Below are 25,911 nucleotides of genomic sequence, written 5' to 3'. Positions count from 1 at the left end.
ACATTTTCAGGCTAAATTGTCAAGAAGAAAATAATGGGGGTGTTTTTTGCTGCTGCTGCACCACCCACCACCTTTGTTACTGCTGCTACTGCCACAGCTGCCTCGCTAGCAGAGGAGGTGTTAAGGTGCCCTGAGCAGCAATACCTGCAGCAGGAGCTGTACCCGTGGAGGTGGGAAAAGTGCAATGATAAGAGCACTATCAAAAGACGTGAGTACATGTGGGATGAGTGGGAATTTCTGCACTCCTAGGGAGAGGAAATGAGATGCTGGAGAGATTTCAACATCTTTTTATTCCTCAAAATCAACTCTTCTTAAATCTTTCATTTTTTTTCCTGCTGCAGCACAACAGGACAATAGTGATTACAGTCTCCCTCTGCAATTCCAGCTTTCTAGCTGGAATTCTTTTCACAGCCATTTTGGGAGCAGATATAATTAACGTTTTCCTGATACACTTGAGAATGCATTGGGATACTCTTCTCCAAGTCTCGTCCTCAGCAGACACCTTTCTTCCCCAGAGAGGATTTATTCACTGCCACAAATCATTCACTTTGAACATCCTAATCAATATGTTTCAAGAGAGTCTGAATAAATGATGTTTGGAAGCTGCGGTGAATAATTCTTCCTTTAGAAAAAAACAAACTCCTTGAGAGGGAATGCACCATGCATAGTTCTGGAGCAAAACTGAGAAAATGGACAGAGACCCCCTAGATACATAATTCACTAAAGCAGCCAGACTTCAATGTGAATTCTAAGGAACAATAAAACAAAAAGATAGAAGATACTCAGGTTTTTAGTGTAGTGGCAATTCTTCTTTCAGCCATAAGAATAAAAAACAGTATCCTTTGCATAGGCCTCACTGACATTAAAGCTCTAGACGTATCAAGAGGAAAACAGATCACTGTCTCTACCTCAACAGTTAAATGAGAACACTTTATGTTACTACCCTCTTTTCCTGAGGACAGATAGAGGACATGAATGTCACTTATACAGGAATCCTTTGTAAGGCACATAAATTGATTAAAATTCTTTTTTACTTTGTCTTGTGTGTACATGTGCCAATAGGAATAGGAAGGGGAGGGGAAGGAAGAGCATGGAGAATGTAGTGGCTGTAAGTTACTTGACCCAGCTCTAGCTTGATTTACTTCAGCCTACCAAAAGGTTGACTGAAATGGGGACTGTAGTTTTGAACTGCTGAATGAGAAGTAGGTAGGCAAAGAGAAGGAGTCTTCAGAAGTGTCAGCATGGCTGGCATTCCTGATCTGTGCAAGAAAACCCAGGCTCACTGACACCTCTGCAAAGGAAGAACCCGTGCAATAGAGGCAGCCGAGTAGTTGCATTTGCCACTAAATAGGGAGATCAGAATTTGGCCTTTTGTCACTAACACAGCAGTTCATGAACACAATATTTTCAATATAGGCAATTAAAATAATAGTGATGTGAGTAGGAAAGGACCCACTCCAGCAAAATTGTTCTTCTGGATTAATTTGAAATTGAAAAGACCACTGAGCTGATAGAATTGCGAATAGAATTTGTCAGCTCCTCTTCTGGCTCTAAAACAGAAATTAACTTGAGCAAAAATGAGAATATCAATCCAATGGAAATCTGAGTTATTTAAATATTTGTGTTCATCTCAAACAATTGAAATAACTGGAAAACTTCAGAACTTTGATTTAGAAATACCGAAGCATCATTTGAACAACTCCAGTCAAAGTATCTCAGGCATTAATTGCATATTAGCACCTTTCCAATGCATCAAGATTTTCTACACCTACCGTTTGCCATTATGCACTTCCAGTAATGGTTCTTCAGTGATACATTATGGGATTTGGGCAGTAAGGGGAAAACAGTGCATCATAGAAGATAAATCGAGGGAATGCTCCCAGCATTTGGGAAACTGATGAATCATGGTGTCAGTGGCAGAAACAGTCTAATGTTGAACTGAACGAAATCTGAAAGGGGCAGTGGATTCATCAAACCAGAAGCTTAGAAACCAGCAAAATTTTTCCATTGCTACCACACCTCTGGAAACCTGCAATGTTGCAAAAATGCCATTTACCAACAGTCACAGGGAAATTCTGATTAGTCCTTGGCAGAACCAGATTAAGTGCTGTTCAGAAATTTGCAGCATGATGCAACTGTTTATTTCCAGACAATCTCTTTCATGGCTTAATCTATATAACTTCAAAATAACTCTGAAAAGGTTTGTTTGCTATCTGCTATCATCAGCAGCATTTGAGTCTTTTTGTAGGAAAAAAGTGCATAGTTGTAAATATTATTAAGTAATTTGTGAGTGTTTCAGGATAGAGCAGGTTATTTGGAAGTTTTGTTTATGGATAAAGAGATCACAAGTAGAATATCTAGTGACTTCACAAGAACCTGAACAAGAGCAACCAGCTACATCACCTGCATAATTTTTTTTTAAACCACTTCTTGGTTCAGCTGAATTAGCTTCTGTGTCATAGCACACAGTATCAGTGGAGTACTAGACTTCTAGATTCTCATCACTTTCATTAACTACATTCAGATTATGTGTAATGATTAATCAACTTGAAAAAATTGCCTGGCAACATGTCTTTAACCACTTCCTGCTTGTGTCATTAAAAGCACTGCCTTTCCATGGGAGGAAAGGGCGGCAGATGTATTTATATACAAATAGAAACAAAAAATCTCCCTCATATTGTCATGTTCCTCCTGCAGTGAGAATTGCCTGTACTGGGGGAGCTTATTCCTGTAGTTCCCTCTGCAGGACAACGTTCTTAGGAGGGCTGGGCTGGGGATGGAGCCATGTGTTCATCTTGGAGGAGGGAGGTCACGCAACAGCCTCATGGGGGACACCCACTGCAGCCAGGCACAGGTTCGAAGCAACCAAAGTAGTAATGGAAACTGTTATCCCAGCTTTAGGGGAAGAAAGGAGCTGATCATCCTCCACAGAGAGCTGGAACTCTGGAACTGGAGAAGGCTAATGGTGAAGTTTCAGGCATTCTTTCCTTTTGGCAGGGGTCAGTCCTATCCAAAATAGAAGACAGGCAGAAGCATGCATGATTCTGAAAATAGATGGTACTGAAGAATCTGTTTGTTTTCATTATTTTTCTAACTTGAGTAGAGATGGTTAACCACCAGGCTATGTTAAAAACATGAGCAATGCACAAAAATGAGCCCCAGAAACAAAGTGGTTTTTAACAAGATATTATATGCAAGTAAGAATGAACATACTGACTGGTCTAGCTGTCAAAGGTAATTTTGGGAAGGTGAATTCAGATACAAAACCAGACTAGGACTGCAATTTGAGGCAAAGCCCTTGGCCTAGTGAAAGATCTGGAATTAACTCTTAGCAATATGTTTATTGATGGAAAAAGGAAGTTCCCCTGCCTGAAGTTTTGAATGATAAACAGGACTTTGATACTGTGGAAAATGAGGACAAACATAAAACACATTTAAAATAGGATGTGAAGTAGAAGGGCATTCAGAACTCAAAGTCCACCAGAGGCAGCACCCTGCAAACAACACAAGTACAGCTGCCCAGTGTGGAAAAACTGAAGGAAGTATTAGAATATGCCCTTAGGAAGACCTTGCAAAATTCAGGGAAGTTGATGGACAGAAGAATGCTTCCTAACAGTCCAAAACAGCCCTGGAATAAACAATTATTGTATTATTAGCTGCAAATACAGAATACCCAGTTATCCAGTGTTGAACGCTGATGCACAAGTCAGTATACTGCTGAAAGTATATTAGAAAGGAAAAGCAACAGATAGTAACAGGTAACAAGAAACAGGGTTTTCAAGGTGACTCCTCCCCATGAGACAAGAGCTCAACAAACGGAAAGGGTAGTGTCTACAGTGCTGCTGGGGAAAAGCATTCCTGATACAGCTAATATCTGCTGTATCTTTTCTTCTTTATAAGTTGTCCTTCCTTCAGAAGAGGCTTCAAGTGGCTTCCAGTGGAATAGTAGTATGGAAACCTCTGCCCCTGCAGGTGCTGTGGGTTACTGCCACATCAGCCTTATTTGTTCCACATCTGTGAGCTCCGCTGTGCAGCACAGGGCAGTTCTTCTCCATCAGTTGGCTCCAAGTACAAGCGAGTCATTCTACAGGGATTATTATTATTATTATTATTATTATTATTATTATTATTATTATTATTATTATTAAAATATAATTATTAATAATAATAATTATTATTGTCTATAATGTGGAATGAAGCCCCTTCAAGGGACGTTTATTAGAAGTAGCAAGGACTGGCAGACTGGCATTAGGCATGCTGACTTGTGACAAGTGTGCTGGGGACAAGAAATGCTGAATTTTGCTTTTTCAGTTGTGTGTTTACTGAATGTGCCAGAACTTTGCAAGAGGCATGAGTCAAACATAAAACCTAACATGAAAGCATCATTTAGTTTGAGAGCTCTTGAAACAAAGCAGTGGTCTCTTTTTTTTTGAGAAATACTGCCTTTCATGTCCTCCCATGAAGCCCCGGTTCTTATTTGTAATTGCATTTAGTTGCACACCATTCAGGTATCAACAAGGAAATGCATATAGCAGATCTCTGAGGCTGTACAGTTGTGTTAAATATTCATCTTTTGATTAAAAGGATAAGGATTTATTCTGCTGTAGCAAGCGTAAATTTTGCTTCCTGAAAGCTAGAATGTCAGAGGAATCTGATCCACATCATGCAACCTTAGAAACCACCTGTATGAAGCAACCTAATGTCTAATACTTAGAACACATATAGGTTTGCAGTTTTCTGCATTTTTTAAAGATTCTATCCCCAAAATCTTTTCTACCCAAGAAGGTTTTAAGAGTAAAAATACTTTGGAGATGTTCACTTTCCTCAGGGTCAGCTGCATCTTCACTTTGCTTCAAATTAAAGAAGTTTAAAGAGTTTGATCAGTGGATGGAGCATATTAGAACCACTGGATGTTTTTGAAAGTCCTATCTTACCAAAGAGCGAAGACATGTCTTGGTCCATGACATGTACTGCCTTCTACTAGCCTTATGCCATAATTTCCGATTTACTCACTCAAAAAGGCTTCATTATTCCTTATTGTGAAAAGTTTTGGAAGAAAAGATGCTATAAATAATTAGTGTAGGGATTTTAAAGCAACTGAATCAATATTTAATTCTAAGAGCATAGAAGTATTATAGAATTACATACTCTACTCTTTGCCTCAGTAGAATTCACTAAGGCAAATAAAAACTGGACATACAATTTTTGACCTGAATTGGGAGCTAGACAAGGCCCTTAACCTAGAATATTTTGAATTTTTGTTTTATGGGATGAAAAATATCCAAAGACACCTTCTTTATAATTGTTGCTTTTTAAAAAAAGAGACTGAAGTAGTTTCTAATATTAAACCTCCTCCTTAGCCTGTTGTGAAGCTTGATAGCTTCAACCTTATTTTCTGGGTTTTTTGCATAACTTTTTTACCATACCCAAAGCATGTGATGAAACTGCACAATTGGTGGGACTGGATCTAGTGTAAATACTCCAAATATACAAAATAAATCCATGGTGAGGTTTGGCTCTGCTTTACTCAATACAGCTGGGCTAGACAGCAAGCACTATTCTTCTCCTTCCACACCCTTTCGCAAGAACACCCTTCACCCTTTGCCTCAATGAGTAAAGATAGCTCCTGGATCACAGCTGTGGCTGGATGAATGGGAATTTATGGGAATTTATTTTTCAGTGGTGGGCTGTTCTGGACCATACTGCTCAAAGTTCTTCACATGGATCCTGTTTCTGCCTTCTTGTTTCAGTTACCTAAGCTGATGGTGCTTCTGAGCCCATGCTGTACATGCCTGTCTGTCCCTCTCCACTCGCTTTATGTATGTCATCTAATTTCAATCAAATGATAGGTCAAACTTTCAAAGGCAATCTCAAAGACATAAAATTAACCCAAATGCATGGAAAAAAAAGAAACAGCAGAGAAGTGGAAGAGAGAGATCCTACTTAAGCTCTTGTGGCGAGAAGATTTGGTCTGCAAGATTAACCTTTACTAGCTAACACAGATTTTCTATAAACCCCACTATTGGAAGAGCTGCTGTGACAGCTCACTGAGAAGGTCTTCAGAGAGAACTGGTGTGTGAGATCTTAGTACAATTTTGCTTTATACCCAACCTTGTTCCCAAGCTTCCCTGATTCCCCATCCTCTTACAGATCTCACAGCCAGGCCCTACTTTGAAAGAGAGTTCGGGACAGAAGTCAGTGCCCAAGTCACTATACAGTAGAATGGCTGGGACAGGGAAAATTGTGGGGAAGACGGAGCTGTGGGTAGCTGGCCAAGCTAGTTGTGCTGTGCCCATACTTCTTTTTAATCTGGTTAATCCTTTAACACACAGTCGATAGGCTGCCCAGGGCTCTTTCACAGATCTTTTAATTTGTTAAAATTTTACATTGTTATATAATTTGTTTAAAATTCAGCAAGAAAATTACCTAAGTATATTTCACTGGCTAGAGGAAATATAACTTTTTATGCAAAGATCTCTATTTTATTTTTTTTAAACACTATGGAGTACTTGATAAAAGGATGCTTATTAAGATACCTCATGGAGCCTATAGTCTGTGTGGCAGTAAACAAGAACATCTGACAGGTTACACTGACACTGAGCAGAGCTTTTACAGGAAGAGAGGTGACAGACCAGGCAGTCACATCAAGTTTCACTCAGTCATCTGTAAAGACATTGTTCCGAGAGGTCTTGTCTGCTGATATTCAGGGACCTGTTTATCTAAGTTAAATTGGTTCACCCTATCCCATTGCATACTCAAGTGAAAGAGCTACTTTAATTCCTTGCTGTGAGTAACAGAGCTGGTGATTCTAAATCTGTGCTAGTGCTCAGCATAAGAGTAGAGAGCTTGTAAATGTACAGATCTGACTAGACGTGGCACATCCATACCAAAATTTGTTTTATTTCCAGAGGTTTCAAAGGTTTCAAGTTTTGAGGCCCTTACATCTTAGTGGTAGGTTTAATACTGGTACAATAAATAGACTTGGATTATGATGAATAATGAAATTTATATTACAGGAGAGTAGTTTCAAGTTCCATTCTTTAAACTTGATCAAAATTAGGTGTTAAAAATAGACTTTTTATGTAAGACTTTTTAGTAATTCACTTATAAGTGGTTTTCGAAATATTTTTCTGCCTTTGGATGTATTTTTCCCTTTTCTGGGCAGAAAATGATTGGCAACTTTTTCTTTTTCTTAAGCTTTGGAAAATAAAAAAAATACAGCAACCTTCCCTAAGCAAATACTGCTTCAAGTATACCATCAAACAAAAAAGGGAGGAACAGATTAACTTCTGGAATATTACTTGCTCCTGGTGCACGTCCTCCAAATTAAAATATCCTTTCCCATGAGAAAAACAAACAAACAAACAAAACAAAAACAAAAAACCTGCTGTATTGATCCCTTCTCCATTCTGAAATAATATGTAAGTTTTCCACAGCTGTCAGATTCTACAGGAAGACATAATCCATTCTTTGCTGTTGATGAGTATGAAGAAATACATGCACAGCTTGCTATGAAAAATTGTTTACTGGCATAGTTGGAAATCTGTGTTTTTAAAACTGACAGATTAAAAATTGCCATGGGAGGAGAAAGGAAATTAGAAGAAATCATATTTCTCTGAACCTCTGTGCATCCTTTCCAACATATAACATGGTAACTGGCTTTAGGGACTCCTCACACTAGTTTCAAAACATCTCAAGCCCTCTGCCCCAGTGTGGTATTTTGGGAATCCCTATGAATTTAGAGATACCACTTTGACTATGTTTAAGACATACTGTGAGACAGACTGAGCTAAAAGTGTCCACAACTTGATGTTATAAAGTACCAACAGCCCCATACATTTGTGGTAGTTGGAAAAGGGAACTGTGAATAGCTCTGGAGAAAGCCATTCTTCCAAGCAAGTTAACAAGCAAGACACTACTGAGGATTCAGGCAGCTGAGGTAGATGCTCAAGTGATGAGGTACACTAGGGAGGCTGCAGTTCTCTACATAGGAATCCTTACAGCAAGGGAAGGGATAACACAAGAACAATAGAAAGGAAAGAAAACCAACTTTCTCTCACTGAAAAGACAGTGAGGAAGTTCTAGAAAGCTTTTGTAATGGCAAGAGGATTTAACCTGGAAGTCTGATTTTTCTTTTTCTCCACAAATCTCTTTATTTCCCATGCTGCCCAGTGGCTTTGAAAGATGAGTCACAGTAAGTCTTGCTGTAGCAGCACCAGATAGACGGACATCTGCCTGCTGTATTGCTCTGCAGGTTATCAGTTTCACAGCAGAGCTGACAGACATCTCGGCCAGGGAAAGCCAGTGACCTCGGTATTGGGAAGCTAAGGAGGCCGAGGAGAGGGAGCTAAGACACTGGTGCAAATCAGGAGGAGGCATGTGGTTCTGTGGAAGTCTGTCGCTGCTGTTGGCTGAGGGCATCCTCTACTAATGCTTGGGGTTGCTGTAGGTGAATGCAAATCAAAGCTTGAAGAACACAGTGTCACTGTTTTAAAAAACTCTCTGATGTTTTTTTCTGCTGTCAGGGAATCTTAGAAGAAAGTAACTTTAGGGCCTGAACCAGTGGCTTCCACTGGCCAGAGGTGTGTCAGGTGTGAGGCATGCCTCAGCTTTGCCATGAGATCTATGTAGAATGTTTATGTTTTACCAAAGTAAATGTTGCTGAAATGATTACTTTGTTAACATATATAGAAAAAAAAATAGTTCAATATACCCAGAATTGAAACTTTTTGCCTTTTCTTCTTTATTTCAAAAAATCCTCCCATTAAAATTTTGAAGCCTCTCAAGCCACATAGCTTATCACTTCACTGACACCTGCTCTAGTTTCTTGCTCCAAAACAATTCTAACCCAAAAAAATTAGTCAGGTAAATCCATGTCTCCTTCCTATTTTCCTGCTCTTGCCTGATGCCTCTTTTCTTTAATTCCTGTTGTTCCTGGTAACTTCCTGAATAGCAGAAAGGGATAAAAGAGCCCTTGGTATCTTGTCCCAATGACTGTTCTGTGCTTGTGGCTGTGATCAGTAGCTCTCACTTCTCTCCACACTGTGGAAGCCCCAGGCAGGTCTCAAACAGGCACGTGGAGCCTGGGGGACATACAGCATCAATTACAGGGGTGTGATGAAGCCTTGAGGAGGCATGTGGCCACAGCACTCATTACAGCATCTCTACAAACCATCCTGCTACTAAAGATAAGGACCATGCTCATTTTATAAGTGGAGGGCCCTCTCGTGACACAACGTGAAGAGGATGAAGCTTGATAGCAGCAGATGGAAAAGTGTGAGTTGCTGCACTGGATGTGCAACTAAAAGGTAGACAAAGCAGACTAATGCAGAACAAGCAAGTATGGTGAAAGAGTCAGACCAGTGGAAATGTGGGATTTCAGGCAACAAACCTTCTCCAAGCATGAGAACAATAGATGCTTCTGTAAAAAGAGATGAGGAAATGAAGGTAAAGCTTTGTCATGATATGAGGAGGAGAAAAGGGAGATTGAAAGAGACTAAGACATCGATGTCAAGAATAGTGCCTGAGACACAAAAAAGGTATACTGAGTAACGGGGGGGGGGGGGAAAGGTTTATTTTGTCTTACTTTTTTTTTTCCCTCCTAGCATCTTGGAGCACAGAGGGAACAGACTCACATTTCATAAGTTGCTCAAGATTCCGTAATTTAAAAACACAAAACTTGGGGAACATTTGATTAAAATGTGTAGAAAAGATTTGGGTGGGTATAATAAATTTCATCCTAAATCAACAGTGTAAAATGCTCATGGCAGTAGAAACATTCAAGGTATAATAAATATTTCTGCCTAAAGAAAAAATTAATGATCTTTATAGCACTGATAAAACCATAGCAATTGAATAAAAAGACATACTAAGAAAATTGCAGACAAACATGGAAGAAGTCAAGAACAAGCCTGTTTGCTTTTAGTGGTATGAATGACTGATAGACCATGTCCCAAAACAGAACTGGCGATCTGGAATATACTTTGGCACGTTATTATTACAAGTTTGTTCTTTTCAAAGCAATCAATGCTTTATGCTCATACCATATGTAACAATTTTACTGCAACCATGACATAGCATCAGTCCTGTTAACAATGAATTATCTTTACCAATAGTCAGGAAACAATGGACAGATCTTGTCAGCAGTAAAGATAACCAAGAGACTGACATAAGATAAAGAATTAATGGAAAGGGATTCCTCTTATGTCATGCTGAATCATCCCTTGTACCTTATCAGGTGCTACTGATAACCCTGAACAATCTGGTAGGTGGAGACCTGCCTATGGGAGTCAAACACAGAAAAATGCTTGACATGACTGACATTGTTATAGAAATGCTGAGGAATAAAAGCTCCACAAATCTGAACCTGTTATGCAGGTGAGCAGATGGTCACTCACAGCATAGGCAAGAAACCAAAACCTCAAGACTGCCACAGGCTGCAGGTCACTTAAAGCAGCTACAGACTTGGGGTGAATGTGGAGGAGAAAGTGTTGAACACTGACATACAAATCCTGGTGATACTCTTGAAAACCCTCAGTTAACAGCTGAGGAAGAAGTCAAGAGTGATAAGATAAATGTGTTATCTTGAGATAGCAGCAAGGTAAATGAGCAGAGAAATAGCAAAGTGGAAGCATGTGTCAACAGCATAGTGCACAAGGGAGCACTGAGGCTTTAAACTAACTGCTATTGGTCAAAAAACCTGCATGGTGGGACAGAGTGAGACCCTTGCACAGAGTAGGGACTGGTCTCCCTTCCTCCAACCAGCAAGCAGTAGTGCTAACCGGAGAAGCAGAAGTCTCAGGAGCTTGCTACAAGTTTAACAGAAGTAGCATAGCTTGTGGGAGGGAAGTGGAGATGCGTTACCTATGGGTATGCGCCCAGTTTGACCCATGTCTGTTAAAGGTAAAAATTCCCTTAGCTTTATGGTCATTAATTCATGGATACTATAGTGTGAGCAGAGCATTTTAACTGGACAATTCCTGCCCCTGCCTTTTTAGTGGAAGCAGCTTCTTTTTGATCAAGCTTATCCTCATGTAGTGTTTGGATTAACCTTCTCCCACTGTTCCAAGCCATCCAGAAAGACCCTAAATATGTTTCTAACTCATGCCACCTTCCACTCATTTCCCTCACAGTTTTACCATGTTAACCAAATACCTTCTCCCTCCTACGCTAATCTCTTGATTTTTTGTTTATTTTACTTATTTTTTTCCTTTTAAGAGTGGCTTGAGGAAAGGAGGGCTGGAACATACAGAGAACCTGTCAGAGAATACCTCAGAAGTTAGTCATTGAAGCTAAAATTAGCATGATTACTTGGAAGTAGACAATATAAATCTTCATTTCACAGTGTAGAATGTAGTTCCTGTCACTTCAGAGGCTAGAACCATGACCAGAGTGGTATCAGAAAAGCTGTTCTCACACTAAAAGAATTTTTCTAATGCCTTCCTTTGTTTTTCAGCTGGTAGTAACACGTGCACCATAAATGAAAAGTTGTGTGCATTTATTTGGCTGAATGCTGCCATTTCTGCAGGTAAAAATTTGTCAGAATGGTCTTATGTGCAGAAAAAGTTGTTCAGCAACATTACATCTTATTTGGTACTTGAAATGCACTTGCAAACCTTTTTACCCTACATTATCTATAAATTCTTGTGTTGGTTCTGTGATTTTTTTCCTAAATTTCTGCTGACATTTGTACAGATCTGTGCAGTTCACATAGCCTCAAAATTATGTCTGACTTTTTGCACAGATAAATGGCTTTGAGCACCATGAAACTTACTTAGAAATTACAGTGCCAGTGCATGCAGTAAAGTTCTCTCCGTGTTCTCAAGAGTCTTCTTGGTGTCTTCTTTATGGGGAATGTCATGGGCTGTAACCAACATTTCTTTAATTTTCCAGCAATGTGTCAAGATCTTTATTTTCCCACTGTGCCAAAAGCACCTTGTGAGTTTTTTAAAATGTAGTGGCTTCATGTGTCTCAGGCAATTACAGCCATGCCACCCACAGTGAATATGGGGATAGATATAGTGTAAAATTGAATTCTCAGATGTTTCTCAAACACATATAAATGAAAACAATACACTTTAAACAGATAAAATGTTTCCTGATGAGTATTACATTTTGCTTTTTGTAAAATGTTCCTGAAGACTGTGGAGTACTCTTAATCATAATTTTAGTACAGCTCCTTAAAAACCACATGCAGGCATCTCAAACTTTTCAATAATACATTACTGTCAAGCTTAATATTTTGTTACTGAGCAGTCATGTCTGATTCAGAAATACAAATGTGTATCTACTTGATGAGGCAGAGATTTAAGCAGAGCTTCCTCAGGATACTAAGTTCACAACAAAATAATAAAAATAAATCTCAGATATCCTTTATGAGCACAGAAGCTGTCTGGCAAAGTCATAAAAAGAATATTACTGCACACAACACAGGGATTTTATAATGTTCAGCTGAATTTGAGAATTTCAATTTAAATTAATTTTCAAGTAGCAGTGTTCTATCCTAGTAAAGTGCTTAAAGTATGAACACTTTCTACCAAGTGTCCACACAGTTTATTTTTCTTCCTATCCATCAATGGACAAAATGTCCAATTTATGACCTTCTCGGAGTAGCTCTGAAAGACTTTAGAAAGAGTCAAGCATCTCCAGAGCAGAAGACCTGACAAGAAAAAGATGTCTGTGTGGTAGTAATGTACATATCTTGAAACTCTTTGCTGAGTTTCAGTAATTAAGAGATGAGCAAGTTATTTTGCTGTAGACACTTGAGTCTTCAGTTCTTCAAAAGAAAAATTCAGTGGGTGCAAGAAACTGTTCTCTGAGACAAAAAGTATTAAAACCCCACAATTTCAAAAAGTTAATACCAAAAGGTGGTCTGCCATTTTTACAAGAAGAATGACAGAATGGAGGTTGTGGGTGTCTCGAGCATTTCAAGCTGCTTAAGAGGAATAAGTAAAGAAGCATGGCCAGCAGGGCCAGGGAGGTGATTCTCCCCCTCCCTCTGTTCCCCTCTCATGAGACCCCACCTGGAGTACTCTGTACAGCTCTGGGGCCCTCAACATAGGAAGGACATGGAGCTGTTGGAGCAGGTCCAGAGAAGGGACACAAAGATGATCAGAGGGCTGAAGCACCTCTCCTATGAAGACAGGCTGAGAGTGTTGGGGCTGTTCAGCCTGGAGAAGAGAAGGCTCCAGGGAGACCTTATAGCAACCTTTCAGTACCTGAAGAGGCCCTATAGGAAGGATGGGGAGGGACTTTTTACAAGGATGTATAGTGAGAGAACATGGGACAATGGTTTTAAGTTGGAAAAGGGTAGATTTAGGTTAGACGTTAGTAAGAAATTCTTCAGTATGAGGATGGTGAGACACTGGAACATGTTGCCCAGGGAAGTTCTGGATGCCCCATTCCTGAAGTGTTGAAGGCCAGGTTGGATAGGGCTTTGAGTGACATGGTCTAGTCGAAGGTGTCCCTGCCCATGCAAGGGGTTTGGAAGTAGATGATCTTTAAAGTCCTTTCTAACCCAAACCATTCTAATTCTGTGAAATTCCCTCCATGGTTCTGCCACCTTATTAATCAGTACAAGACCATCAAAGTTTAAAGCAATGGTTCATACAGCTTGAGGTAGGCAGTAAGGCTTTTAAAATTAAAAACTATAATATATGCATGCACTTTATTGGCTGAATTCAGCACACAGAATACAAAATCTGTGCACTGGCCTGGATGGCACATCAACATGAGGGTGTGTATGCAGTGTGAATGTCTAGTTACAAACACATGGGTCAACTTCTGTCTTGATTCAAACCTTCTTACTCTATGCAAGATTTTAGAACTTTGACAAGGTGCAAAATATAGAATTTTTTTAGAACTCAGTAAAGCAAACTTGTTAAAATTTAGATTTAGAATTCAAATTCTGACATTGCTACTGTTAACCAGAATAGTTTTTAGAAATTGCCTTTTGCATTGATCTTTCCTTCCAAAACACAAATTCTTAATAATGCAAACATTTCAAACTTTCCATACTGCTGGAATTAATTGGAATTTTCCATGTAGACTATACTTAAATCAATTAAAGTGTAATTAAATTTCCACTGTTGCCAATAGTTTATAGCTGTTCTGTTACAGACTATAGATACATTGAAATAAGTAAATGGAGCCCAAGGTAACTCAATTCTTCTTCTATTACTTTATTCTTCTCTATTACTTATTCTTCTCTATTACTTTATATGAAGTTATTTGTGAAATACTGAATGGCTTTCAAGACTCAGTGGCAAGAGAGAACACACCGGTGTCAAGGTTTCTTTTGGGCAGAGTGACTACTATCAATGTTCTTGCTCTGTGAAGACTGTATGAGTGGTCAGCAGCACTTAAAAGTGCCCATGGCTCTGCTGTCTTGATTTCTCTACTCACTCACTCATTGCAAGTAGTGTAGGGAAATCTTTATAGCTCAGAGATATCTGATAAAATCTCTTTGTCTGTCTTCATTTAGCTTGTGATACCCTTAAGACACTCCTCTGTGAGATTATTTAACTGGCAAGTGTTGCACAGTTCTGGTATACTAGTGAGTCTGTCCTGAGAGAAATTATAGCTTTAAAACAGATAGCATATCACAGATCATTAAAAGTAGCATATTGTGGCATTCTCTGAGGGTTTTTGATTAGCGTTTGGAGTTAAAAAGATATCTTATACTTTAAAGATTCAGCAAGGCACCTAACTCCTCTGAAAAAAATATTTTTTTCAGGGATATTTTTGTCACTTTTCTATTGACCATTTCAGGAAATGAAAATCCAAGCAATTAACCAAAATCCTGTAAAGATCACTTCAGGTATTCCCAAACAATTAATTAAAAAATTCAAGGAAGTGTATATATGTACACACATGTACATACATGTACACTTCAAGGAAATGTAACTCTGTTTTTATGAATGTTGAGATCTTCCAAATATGTGGAAAAACTAAGATGGAAGTTGGAAGCCTTGAATCCTTCATACAAAAAGCCTTAATGTATGTTTATTTCTTACAATGAAGCCTAAATGGGCTCTTAAGTGATTGTGTTTACCTTAATGCTGAGGGCTTGAAAGCTTTCAACACCATTAAGCTTAAAACCAATTCTTATTAGGAATCGATGTAACAAGTGAATTCCAGTTATGACAGTGAAAAAATAAATTATGGTCAAAAGTTCAACAGTTGCATCTGTGTATAAAGTTTGATTTTATGTAAGCTACACAGTTGAGGTTTTGGTCCTTTATTGGCAAAGTTAAAGGAAGCAAAGCAATGCAGAAGGGCTGATGTGCTAGATCACCCAAAAAAAGAGTATTTTAAGGGCTAGGTTTCTTGCCTGCAGAGTAAATCACCCTCAATATCTTTAAGTCATTGATTGCTCCTTTCTGATGCAAGGTGATCTTTCTTGCCTATTGCAGAAGTTTGAAAAAAAGACGGATTGCTCTATCTGATTCTGCTCCAATTCTGTCCTGACAGCTAAGCTGTTCTGTGTCCTACCTGCATGAAAAGACAAAATTCCCTTTTCCTGCTGTATGTAATGATGGTTTGTGTTTCTCAGCACCCTTGTATGATATCTCTCATTCAAAACAAGCATTACAAAATGGCTCCAGAAGATACAATTAAAAACAAACAAACAAACAAAAACAATCCCTAATGGAGTTTCAGGATGTTTCTATGACTTATTAGCACATGAGCTTCTCCAAGGAATGCCCTCTCAATCAAAAAGGCTTACAGGAGGTCATGTGCAAGAAAAAGCTCAAAAATGAGCAGAGGGGGATTGAAGGGATGAAAAAGTTCAGATAATTTGTGGGGCTGTAATACGCTTTTGAAGCCAGGGGAAAAAATAAAAACAAAACAAAACAAAACCTTGCTCTTGCTCCATCAAAGGATAGGCATCAGCAATCAACAGAGCTGCTGAAATTATGCAGCCTGTGTTTTGTGCCATGTCCAACACCTTGGGAAATTCTGGGGAGAACACTCTAAAACCTTAGCACAAGTCCTGCCGGAGATCAGGGATGTGCAAGAAATTACCTAATTTTCATTTTCTAGAGGCACTCCGTGTAACCTGAAATTACTATATTTGCTATTCAATAGGGCTGCCCAGGCATAAATGTAATAAACTAAATGATTCTTCCATCAGTTACTCCTTTTTGAGCTCTTTTCCAAAGATCCTGCTCTGTGCACAAGGGGATTTCTGTAATAATTACCCTTGAGTACCCAGTGGAGTAAGCAGTGATTACACTGTCTAAACATAGAAATAGATCCTTGTGCCATTAGTTTCAAAACTGACAGGAAGCCTTACTCCAAATTTCTTAGAGTTTTTTAGTTTTCATATTCCTCCATCACTGCGAGATTGTAGATACATGCAGGGTTGCACAGACTTTCTTGCTCTGCTGCTGCTGAGAACTACCTGTCTTGGAACTTGTATAATAAACTTGCTGTATCCTTGGGTTCCTTTCCTCAGCTGCAGAGTAGGGACAGCAGATGTTCTGCAAAATGAAATCCTTCGTGATTACAGAATTGCTCAGAGGGCTGTAATACCTTCCCACCCCCAAGAAAATGAGTCAGTCAAGCAAACTAGAATACTCTTCCTAATTCTTATCAGGACAAAGGGAAAAATCATAAGACTGTTAGGAAACAATGTCACCAAATGAAGGCAAAGAACAAGATGCAAAACTGGCAGAAGAAACTGATACCTGTGGTCTGAAAGATTATATAGAGTAACAAGGAGAAAAATATTTAATTGGGCAAAGGCCCACCTTCACCAGTATTTTTGCCAAGCTAGAGGGTCTCATGAACAATGAAAATGTCGAAAAAGTCAAAAGGCAAACTGAGACCTGGGAGACAGTATGTGTAATTTGTACCACTGTCCTAGAAGGTCTGCTCAATATCAGTTCACAATATGCTGTGCCTCCCCAGTTATTTACTAGCTTTCACACTTAATTACAGAAAAATAATGTATTTCATCAGACTGACTTGCTGAATTAAAAGTTCTAAATTTCTTTTTCATGCCTTATACCAATGCACCAAATATAAACTCTCTGTCTACGATTCAGTCTCTAAATATAGCCATGAATTAAGATATTCCTGCTTCTGCATCCTAAATAATCTAATGGAATCTATTAAGGTTTTGCGTAGATTACATCTGCTATTTGCAAATACAACATGAAGCACAAAATGCAACCAAAATAAGCACAAAACAAAAGTTTCCACCCATCCAAGTTCATCCTCAGTAGGCATACTACTGTTTTGCATCACAGGGTGGACTTTTCTTATTTCTTTTAGATTTCAGTTTAGAAGTTCCCCAAGAGAATATGGCATAAGCAGAAGAAAAGAGTTGATAACTTTGACTTGAGGCAGTGGTTAAACCAGATGAGTAAACATCGCTCACGTATCCATGAAGAACATTGTCCTATTGCTTGGATTTTCAGCCTTGCGCTATTATTGATCAGCGTGCCAGTTATGCCAACCTAAATAACAGTGTACATTGTCAGATGCTGTAAGATTCAGAGTGAACACCAACATCAGCTCTGGAAAGGACAGAATCTGAAATGGATGAAAGACAAGGCTGTCTCACTGTGCCAGTAACATCTTTGTTCATTAATTTAGACACTGAGGATCATCCACCTACATAGTATCTGTGTTATCATTTCAAAATATACCCCCTTGCAGCACTTTCCTAGCATTATAATTAATGTTTTTCCTCCGGTATTGAAATGTATTATATTAGGGATAGAATGCAAACTATTCCTGGAGATAAACACAACGGAGTTGGGGGTGGTTGGGCCCTTCCTTCCTTCCTTCCTTCCTTCCTTCCTTCCTTCCTTCCTTCCTTCCTTCCTTCCTTCCTTCCTTCCTTCCTTCCTTCCTTCCTTCCTTCCTTCCTACCTGCAATTCAGGACTGCCCTCTCCTGCTCCAAATAATGCATAGGTAGGAAGGGAATGGGTCATTTCCCTTCTCATACTCCTGAGCAGTCAGAGCATAGCAAAGCAAGCAGTCCCACTCTAGAGACTGGCCAGCCAGTGGGCTCTGAGCATCCCTGTAGGAAGCCATGCCTCCTGAAATGCTCTACAATGAAGACCCATGTTTCCTCCCGACTCCTGTTACTACCATGTACTGCCAGACTTGCAAGTCTCCAAAACAGTTGGCCGTGGCAGTCCATACTGAAAGGTGAATGCTGGAGGATTTTCAGTAGTAGAGGTTGCTGGGCAGGGTTGAGGACATGAACCATTCCAGTGCAATCACACTTCTGACTCAGCCTCCCAGACTAGCCATGTGTTGTGTGTTGCAAATTACAGCTGCAGATTTTACCTTTCTGCAGCTGCCCCGCTCTCATCCATGTCCCCATTGCTTCCTGCCAGCACAAGCGTGGTTGAAAGGAAGCAGTCCTCATGCTCGAGTTGTGTGCCTCGTGCTCTGTTTCCTCCCTTGGTCTCGCGCAAGTGCTCACATCTTCCCAAGGTGAATGAGACTGGGACTTGAACCAAATTAAAACTAATTTCAATTTTTTTTCCTAGCCCCTCTGGATTAGTTTTAAATTGTGCCTGCTCCTCTAACCAATTCACCAAGTACCTACACAAATGCTGCTGTTAGAGCAGAGAAGGAGACAGCTCAGGTGAGGACATGAGTGACTGTGAGCTGTGCAGGAGAAAAGTGGAGGAGACATTCATAGAATCATAGAATCATAGAATCCTAGGGGTTGGAAGGGACCTCGAAAGATCATCTAGTCCAACCCCCCTGCCAGAGCAGGGTCACCTAAAGTACATCACACAGGAAGGCATCCAGGCTGGGTTTGAATGTCTCCAGTGAAGAAGACTCCACAACCTCTCTGGGCAGCCTGTTCCAGTGCTCTGTCACTCTCACAGTAAAAAAAAATTTTCCGATATTCACCTTAAACCTCCTATGCTCCAATTTGTATCCATTACTCCTTGTCCTATCACTTGTCATCACTGAAAAAAGCTTAGCTCCATCTTCTTGACACTCACCCTTTACGTATTTGTAAACATTGATGAGGTCACCCCTCAGTCTCCTTTTCTCCAAACTGAAGAGACCCAGCTCTCTCAGCCTTTGCTCATAAGGGAGATGTTCCACTCCCTTAATCATATTTGTGGATCTGCACTGGACTCTTTCCAGCAGTTCCCTGTCCTTCTTGAACTGAGGGGCCCAGAACTGGACACAATACTCCAGATGCGGCCTCACCAATGCAGAATAGAGGGGGAGGAGAACCTCTCTTGACCTACTAACCACACCCTTTCTAATGCACCCCAGGATGCCATTGGCCTTCTTAGCCACAAGGGCACACTGCTGGCTCATGGTCATCCTCCTGTCCACCAGGACCCCCAGGTCCCTCTCTCCTACACTGCTCTCCAGCAGGTCAGCCCCCAGCCTGTACTGGTACATGGCATTTTTCTTCCCCAAATGCAAAACTCTACACTTGCCCTTGTTGAACTTCATCAGGTTTTTCCCCACCCAAGTCTCCAGCCTGTCTAGGTCTCTCATTCATTTTGGTGGCTGCAGCAGCTTGAGCTATATTAAAGTTATTGTGAAATTACCAGCTGTCATCATCACGTCTGAGTGGATGACCTTCATCCTGCCCCCTTGTATTTACAGTGCAACAGATTCTAGGCATGGTACATTTTACGTATATAACTGAAATCGTGTAAGAAATTAATGACTTTAGGTACACAGGTGGAATGGATGTGATTTCATTCCAAGATTTCAGCCCTACAAATACCTTAATATGGGTAATTTCACTGGTTTCTGAAACTAATGAATTTTGTGGTTTTATACAAATGTTTCTAGAATTTCTATCATACTTAAAAGAAACAAACTTTCCCTGTGAAAATATCTGGCTGTTATTTCTTTAACCAGTTTTGCACTTGCTGCACCAAGTACTATTCATTATTCTATGAAATAATTCAACTGCATCATGCGCAGTCAGCAGAAGCTCAGCACAGTAATTTGGAGAAAGTGACTCCATACTGTCACTCACTGTCTGAGCTGCATACTCTGCTGCAACATTTTTGCTTTTCTTCCTATCTATTTTAAAAATATGGACAGTTTTAAAATTATGTCAAAGTATCCCTTGTTAAAAACATGTTTACATTAGAAAATAAAATTGGTGTGGGTTTTCTTTCAGTATTTCATTTTAACCTTCAGGAGTTCCACAACTACAAACTGTAAGAAGTAATATCGGTAGCATAAGCAGGAGCCCTCACCACAGGTAGTTAAATGGTTCTTCATTGGTTGATTCAACCAAACGCTTCAGAAATTACTTGATTCTACTCAGTGACAGTGTAGATGAAAAAGTTAGCCATGCAAAAAGCTGAAATAACCACCAACCTTGAGTTTTGCAGAATGAGTTCAAGTTCTGAAGTATAGTATCCTTGCCACGTGTTGTGTGTAAACTGTCTATAAGGATACTGTAACAGAAGAGGGACTTCGGGAGTTTTAGCAGCCATGTAAATGCAAACTCTCACAGCATGAATGCATGTAGACAGAGTAAGCACATCCCTCCGTTATCTGTGCATGATGCACCCAGGTGGCAAATCAAGAAGAGCCTGCCCTTCCCCAGCACTCCTGGCTGCAGCAGGATGATGCCCTGGGGGTGTGGAGCACAGCACATGTTGCTCACACCAGGTCATCTTCTGCCAAAGTCTGTTTTAAACTGGGCTCCTCCCCACAGTAATCGGATTGTGCTTTTTCAAAGACATAAATACTAAATTAATTCTAGCTTGTAACAGTCATTACTCTGGGAAATGTAGTTGTACAAAGAAGATGTGAACTGTTAGAAGGATCCTAACATCTGAACCATTCTAAATAACATAACTTAGCAATAAATGTTTTTGCTTCTTTTGAAAACTAAGTAATGCATGGAATATTACTTCCAGCTGCATATTGTAAGTCACCAGAAAGAAAAATATCTTGATCTAATAAAAGCTAGGAAGGACTGGCAGTGAGTAGGAGAAAATCTTCTGTGACCAGAAAATAGTCCCAAAGTTGGAAAAGTATTTTCCCAATACATATTTATTATTAATGTTATTTACAGAGAGAAACTCTAAAGTAGCGAAACTCCCAGTCATGATACTTACAATATTGGCTCTTAAAAGCTATTAGTGCTCATGGCATAATATCACTTATACCAGTTTTATTGGTCCAGCATTGACCAGAGAAACCAAAAAGTCAAAAAGAAACATCACTTTTCAGCTCATGTTTAAAGTGAATAACCATCCCACTGTATTTTGAGTACAATGGAAAGAGCTGTGATAGTCATATGGTAAGGAACAACTCAGTCTCTACCAAGTGCTACACAAACTGTGCTGCTTGCTGTTCAAAAGGGTAATAAACAGTCTTTTTAGTGTGGCCAGAGCAGTAAGAATAGACATGATTCAATGTGGTCTCCTAGAAACTGCTTTTAACACAATAGAACTATTACTTGACCAGCACAGTGGATAGCCATGGGCTTTTGTTGCCACGAGCTGTAAGAATTAGAATCAGAGATTGCTGTAGAAATGTGAATGTACTTTATGATGGTCTGTAGTAATTCTGTACATCTCTTATGTCTGTGTTCTTATAGCCACTTGGGCACTGAAGTAGCTGAAATGAGAAAGAGGCAGCAGTCACAAAATGAAGGAACATCAGCTGTGTCTCAAGCACCTGGAAACCAAAGGCCCAACAACACATGTTGCTTTTGTTGGTGCTGTTGCTGCAGCTGTTCATGGTACGTCCTGTAGTATGTTTGGTTCTGTATCCACCACAGGTAAACAATGAGAATGGAAAATGCCAAGCACTGGGAACATGCAAACTTCTGGGAAAGGATTGCTGCCAAGAGGCACAAGTTAACATTTCACGTAACAGTTTGATTAAACAGTTCCCTGATTTGGTTGGACATCTTGTGAAGGGAAAGAGGAGAGAATAGTGAATTCAAGCTATATTTGCTTTACATAAACCATAACTAAATGAGGAAATTTCGGTTGTAAAACTAGTGTACATGAATGAGAGACTTGATACTGAACATTTTATAATTTGCATTCAAAATATGTTGTGGGGTTTTTTTCTACTTGTACTTTTGATATTGCAGTTCTCTGCATTCAGGAGGGTAAAAGGGAGATGGTCATAAATGTGAAAATATGTGACCTGTTTTACTACTTAGTTATTGAATAATACGTACTCTGTAAACGTGAAAATACAAGTGTTAAATTCCACTTCATCTTTTAAATGATGTAGTGTAACATTAGTGGGGAAAAGGCTCAAAAATATAGCTGCTTTTCTCTTCCTAAACAAAGAGTTCATTTGGAAAATCAAAGAATTAAAGCCATTTTCAGAAACAGCTTTGAATTCTTAGAGTTTTGAGATGCATCAGGTCTTTATTTCTTATTTTCATGAGTGCAGCTAGTGTTGAAATATATGCAGAACTATTTGGAGCCTGTGCATCCTGTTACATAAACAGTTCAGTCTTTTTGGAGCGACCATTCCTCTGTGTATCTGTGTTATTTTCACTTGAATCAGCCATCTGGCCGAAATCTAAAATCTGAGGTTATTTGCCCCCAATATATTTAAGAATACATACCAGCCTGTATGCACCAACATCAAATGGGACAGTTTTTTCCAATATGCCACATCCTGGAGGCAGTACCAGGGTGGACCTTCTTTGGCTGCTACTTACAGTTTAATCTGGAGGCAGAGGATATTTGGAGCAAGGATGAGAAAGAGCTCATGCTTATATGAAGTTACTTTGCAATATGTTCAATCCATACAGCAAAGAGGTGAAAGTGTATTAAATGGGAAGAAAAGGGAGGATGTTTTGGCACTGTTATCTCTGCTTTGTGACAGGGGCTCAATGTAAGATTAGCTATCCTGTTACAGACCAGAGATTCATTCAGCTCAGTATCCTATTTCAGGAAGTAACCTGTAGTGGGTGGCAAAAGGAAAGATAAAGCAAGTGGACAAGCACTTACTCAAGCTACCCACACCAAAACTCACAATTTCTTGCCATCTGTAACTTAGGAACTTCCTAGTCCAGAGGTTATTTCCATATGTTTTATAGCCCTTGATGGAATTTTCTTTCATTAATTTGTCAAACCAATTTCTGAAGTGACTTCCTGAAGGCATTTAAAATTTGGCATCCAGAGTTTCCCATAGCAATAAATTCTACAGTGGACCTGTGCACTCTGTGAACTATTATGCCCCTTAATTTGTTTTAATCTAGTAGAGGTTAATTTAATTTGATGCCCCCTTAGTCTTTTGATTGTGAAACACAGTGAATAATTGTTCCCAGGATGATCAAGATTTTACAGAGCTCTCTTATCTCTCCCTTCAGCTGTTTTTTCTTCCATAGTCTTCTCTGTTTTAATCTCTGTGATACAGAACCTGCCCCAGACCATGGTTTATCCTCTCTCTCTTCTATGTATCCACCTACCTTGTGTCTATGTACCTTTCCTATTCTACTATTTCCTGTCTAAGATGTGTGTCTAAATCTGTTGCAGTAGTGAACACATGGGTGTACCACATTTTGTGTTTGCTTTTGATTTTTTATTATTAATACCTAGAACTCTGCTTGCTTTTTAACAATTTCTGAGGTGATGTTTTCATTGACTTATCCACCCTAACTGCAACATCTCTTTACTGATTGGAAATAAAGCCCATCATTGTGCCTGTAAATCTAAAGTTGGGTTTTGCCTTGCAAACTTGAACATGAATGGCCGTAAAAGTATCAGTCTAATTTCTAAAATTTAAAGACAACTGTTTTTATTTTTTAAGCATGCTATAGCTCAAGAAGTCTCATTTGACAACTATACACTCTTTTGAAGCTTTCACAGCCTATATGACCCTTGGAGTGTCTCTACTGCTTAGAATGCAGTATCATTATATATTTGAACAGCTTTTGCACATTAAATCTAAATTAGAGCAATTGTTTCTTTAAAATGTAGGATGTGTCTTCAGCTGCTTTAGTAATTGGGGTTTTTTGCTACTATTATACTGTCTTTCAGGTTTTTTGGAGGGATAATAGGTTTTGGGTTTTTTATACAATGTAGATTAGACTGAGAAAGAAGAGATACTATCAATTTAAGAGAACTTTAAGGATTAAGTCAAAGAATGAGTCAAAGGAGATAATGACATCACTTGCATTTTTGAAGATCAAAAATGTAGAACTGATAATGAAGCAAGCCTTTTACAGATCATTCTTCTGTGATTCCATAGTGGAAACCCCATTAGAGGAGACATGGGAAAAAACTTTGGAAAAGTCAATACTGAATGTTTCAGAATCTCAGTTAAAAGGAAGTAATTACTATTCTTGCCTCAGTTTTGTACCCTAAAACCTACTATATATATATTTTTAAATAGAATAAAAATTACTAGTCACTAGGGGATCCTAGGTAGGTAATTCTGTAGGGTAGTTCTCTGTAATAGGAAAGTCTAATTGAAAATTTTAACAGGTTATCTGGACCTAATGTAATTACATGCCTTCCATGGTTCCATAGGTCTTTGTATTCAAGTAATGTTAATTTCTCAAGAGATTCCTGTCTGGAAATGTTGCTGAATTCATTAATGGTGATGACAATGCTTTAACTGTCAATATCAAGATTAGAAGACTTTTCTTCCATTTTTACCACCAGCCTGTGTGACTGAGGGCAGCTCTTACATCACTAACCTTGTAGTGCCTCAACTTCCTCACCATTCATAGAAAGGAGGGAAGGGTATGTGCAGCTTTTAGTAAGAAGCTTTCACTTTCATCTGTTGGAAGAGTCAGTTCAGCAGTTCCTATACCCAAACAAATAATTAGAATTCTAAAGATATCTTTTGTGAAACATGTGATGTTTGTCTTGTTCTGTTCCACCCTGTGTTAAAATCAGAATAAGCTTTAAGTTTTCTGTTTGCATAACAGCACAGGCAGTTATTCATACCTTTGTTTGGGGAAATAGTACCTTGCCTCATAGGGACTTGTTAACAGCAAAAAGTTAAATCAAAAGATTATTCACTACATCTTATTACAAACATTTTTTTATCTAATAACTCCTTTTTAAAGGTTAAAAAAAAATTGTAGTACTTCCCCATTGTTGTGGGATAGTCTGGGGGGCAGCTCAGCCCTGTGCAGCCACCCACTCCTACCCAGTGGGATGGGGAAAATAATCAGATGGGTGAAAGTGACAAGATTCATGGGTTGAGATCAGGACAGTTTAACAGATAAAGCAAAGCAGTGTGCACAAGTAAAGCAAAATAAGGAATTAATTCACTGCTTCCCATCAGCAGGCAGGTGTTCTCCCATCTCCAGGAGCGCAGGGCTTCACCATGCATAATTGTTACTTGGGAAGACAGGTTGCATAATGCCGAACTTCCACCTTCCCATCCTCCCTCTTCCCCAGCTTTTACTGCTGAGCACAATGCCACATGGTGTGGACTATCCCTTGGTGAGTTGGGGTCAGCTGTCCCAGCTGTTTCACCTCCAAACCTCTTGTGCATCCCTAGCCTACTTGCTGGTGAGGCAGCACGAGAAACAGAGAAAACCTTGATACTGTGCCAGCACTGTTCAGCAACAGCTAAAACATTGGTGTGTTATCAACACTGCTTTGGTCAGAAATCCAAAACACAGCACCATATGGGCTGCTGTGAAGAAAATTAACTCCATCCCAGCCAGACCTTGTACATTTATGGGCACTGAGAATTTTCAGGACAGTAAATTGCTCAGTTCACAAGTACAAAGCAGGGCTGATTACCAAAGTATGTTCAGATTGGAAAAGATGAAGAAAAACAGGCTCCTTAAGTTTGCAATTTTATTATAATAAATATGGTCAGGATGTTGCCTAACTAGCTTAAGCCTTGAACAGGTGCCCAAGCATCAATAGTGAAAGAAGCAGCCTCCTTCTCCTCAGTGGAGAAAATAAAGTGCTTCTGTGGTTCCCAACAGAAAAAGCTTG

General features: G+C 39.4%; 1 protein-coding gene across 5 annotated transcripts in view; it reads left to right on the top strand.

Moving 5' to 3' along the window:
* RGS17 (regulator of G protein signaling 17) overlaps nucleotides 1–25,911 on the top strand; it is a 76,669-nt gene that overhangs the window by 24,849 nt on the left and 25,909 nt on the right. For 4 of the 5 annotated variants that reach the window (XM_051615298.1, XM_051615296.1, XM_051615297.1 and 1 more), the window contains exon 2: nucleotides 21,573–21,716. In XM_051615298.1, coding sequence (XP_051471258.1) covers nucleotides 21,598–21,716 — 119 coding nt within the window. In that variant the 5' untranslated portion in view covers nucleotides 21,573–21,597. Of the gene's footprint in view, nucleotides 1–18,146; nucleotides 18,167–21,572; nucleotides 21,717–25,911 lie in introns of those variants that run through there. The other variant, XM_051615299.1, reaches the window with a different exon arrangement.

This window comes from Apus apus, chromosome 3 (genome assembly GCF_020740795.1).
Source record: "Apus apus isolate bApuApu2 chromosome 3, bApuApu2.pri.cur, whole genome shotgun sequence".
In the NCBI taxonomy this organism is placed as follows: domain Eukaryota; kingdom Metazoa; phylum Chordata; class Aves; order Apodiformes; family Apodidae; genus Apus; species Apus apus.
The sequence above is the reverse complement of the archived record's forward strand: the minus strand, read 5'-3'. Positions and strand labels throughout refer to the sequence as shown.